Here is a 2,557-nt window from a genome sequence, read left to right on the forward strand (position 1 = left end):
TCTTGTTGATGGACACGTCATCACTTTTAGCGTAGTACTCGGATCTGGTTCAACTCCGTGCTTTGCCCTCTGCCTCCCTCGCTGCGTCCCTCCCTTTCTCCCTCTCTCCCTCCCTTCTTCCCTACCTGCATCCCCTCCATCCCCGCGATGCCCACGCCGACGTGCGCCTCCTGTATCATCGGCACGTCGTTCGCGCCGTCTCCTGCATTTATTCCGCGGCGATATCAGTGTATGCACATCCGATTACAAAGGAAGAGCGGAAACAGGGAGGCCAGATCTTCCCTTCACTTTGCCCTCCCCCCTCCTCTCGCCCTCCTTCCCTCACTCCCTCTCTCTCTTCTGCCTTACCAATGGAGAGGGCCCGACAGGCCGGCTCGTTGTTCTTGACCAGGTGGACGATGGAGCGTTTTTGGTCCGGGGAGACGCGGCAAGCCACCACCGACTTGCATATCTGGGCGTTGGGGTGAGAGAAAGAAGGGGGAAGGAGGACGGGAAGGGCGCCATGCACGGTGAGGCAGGATGTGGGAGTGGAGGCTTGCCACGGATCGACCTGATCGCATTGTCGACCCCAGGCAGCCCCCTGGGGGCAGGCCTCCGTGATCTCGCCGGCCACCCGGCCCGCGCGGGACAACCACCCCGCCCTCCCTCCCGCCCTCCATCCCGCCCCGCCCTCGCGTGGGCCTTACCCTGGTCAGCTTCAAAAGGCGCCGACGGACGCCCTCCTTAGAGGCCAGCATGAGGGTGGGGCCGTCAATGACGAGCGCCCGAGGCTTGCAGTTGTCTTGGTGCTTCTCGAAATCGTCCTGGTGGAGGGAACGTGGGCCCGGCGAGGGAGGGGAGGGGCAGGAAAGAGGAAGAGTGGGGGGTTAATGGGGAGGAAAAGTGGGGTGGACGGCTCGGTTTTGGGAGGGAGGGCGGGAGGCCGGGAGGGAGGCGAGAGGGAAGGAGGGAGAGACGGCATTACCTTGAATTTTTGCAGCTCGTACTTAAGCAGGTACTGGACATGGTGCTCGTTTTGACATTTCTCTGAGTTGATAGAGATGCGGCGCATCTTAGGTAGGCGAAGAGACGGGACAGGCGTCAGCGGATAAGTGCCAAAATGAGTGCAGAAATGACAGGCAAAAGAGGAAAGGACGATAACACAGAGCCACAACGTATATTGACCTTCACCCCTCGCAGGAACAGGATCCCCGCCACGAACGGAAAGAAGTATGGGGGTCAGACAAGACACGAGCACGGCTGAGAAATCGTTACCTTCGTGGAATGTTCGAGAAGGTTGCAAGCCACACCGATGTTGACGGCCGTTTCCTCTTTGTCGCCCGTGAGCATCCACACCTGGGAGGGTGGGGGAACGGGAGGAAAGCAGGCAGGAGGGCGATGTGGAAAGCAAACGAGATCCAAATTAGGAATTCTCCAAAGGAAAGCAGCCAAGTTCCTTTTCATGGACGGAAACCAAAAACTGGAGGGGGAAAAATCCTGGCGCGGCGGCGATACTGCCAAAGAAAACTTCCCAATCAGTAATGATCCAGACAAGAAAGGAAACATCCACGACCAAGGCGCCACCAAGAGAGGCGGGACATGGGCGGGCGATACGGTCACGATGAAAACTCCACCTCCCAGCGAAAGGAGAACAAGAGAGGGAGGAAGATGACGGCGAGAGGGCTCAGGGGCTCGCTTGGGGCCCTGCGTGGACGTGTCCTCCACAAGCCAGCTTGCACACTCTTGGCTATGAAAAACATTGTAGGCCCCGGTCATGGCGGAAACAAGGATGGATAAAATATTCACCTTGATGCCTGCGCGTGTCAGGTCGTGGATCGTCTCCGGGACGCCCTCCTGTAGGGTGCCAGGGAACTGTATTAGAAAGCCCCCTTCCAATGCTATTCCCACTCCCTCCCTCCCCCCTTCCTCCTCCCTCCCGCCTTCTCTACCTGAAGTTTGTCTTCGATGGCAGTCGCTCCCAGCAGTTCAAAGTTGCTCTCGATTTTGTCCATGCAGGCGTCGATATCATTGTCCTAGGCGGGAATGAAAGAGGGAAGGAGGAGGGGAGGGAGGGAGGAAAGGAGGGAGGGAAACGGAAGACTTGAATACCAGGAAGGGACCAGGACTCGATGTCGTCGTGAGGTGACGCAGTAAAACAAGAGAGACTTGGCAAAAACAATCCGATCGGCGCATGCCATGCCAAAGGGAAAGGGAAAAGGAGGGGTGGGGCGTGCGCCAATGTCTTTGTCGCGTCCTGGCCTGAGCCCGTGGCGCCGCATTCCCCCCCGCCTTCCGGAGCACGCGGGAGAACTGGCCGCCAGGAGCTCCGGAGAGAGCAAGAGACAGTACTCACCTTGCCGGACTTTCGGAGCTCGATTTGGGCGAGGTCCTTGGCCGCGCGCTCGAAATCCAGGTACCATCTGAAGGGAAGTGTTCGGGGAGGGGGTAAAAGGGGACAAGGGAGGCAAGTGAGAGGGACGGACGTGGGACAAGGGAAGGAAGAGGTAGCATGCGGGGTGCACTCAACTCTTATGGCCCCTTCCTCCCTCCCTCCCTCCCTCCCTTCCTCCCTCCCTCC

At 59.0% G+C, this 2,557-nt stretch overlaps 1 protein-coding gene across 1 annotated transcript; it reads right to left on the bottom strand.

Moving 5' to 3' along the window:
• Positions 1-344: 344 nt before the first annotated feature.
• NGA_0681000 (aminophospholipid-transporting p-type atpase) lies at positions 345-1,991 on the bottom strand (the record flags this gene model as incomplete). Its single annotated transcript, XM_005852520.1, has 6 exons — positions 345-451; positions 713-803; positions 965-1,051; positions 1,255-1,335; positions 1,786-1,833; positions 1,929-1,991. The coding sequence occupies 6 exons, from the start codon at positions 1,989-1,991 to the stop codon at positions 345-347; spliced, it is 477 nt and encodes a 158-aa protein (XP_005852582.1).
• Positions 1,992-2,557: the final 566 nt, after the last annotated feature.

The sequence above is a fragment of the Nannochloropsis gaditana genome, assembly GCF_000240725.1.
Source record: "Nannochloropsis gaditana CCMP526 unplaced genomic scaffold scaffold1118, whole genome shotgun sequence".
Taxonomy (NCBI): Eukaryota; class Eustigmatophyceae; order Eustigmatales; family Monodopsidaceae; genus Microchloropsis; species Microchloropsis gaditana.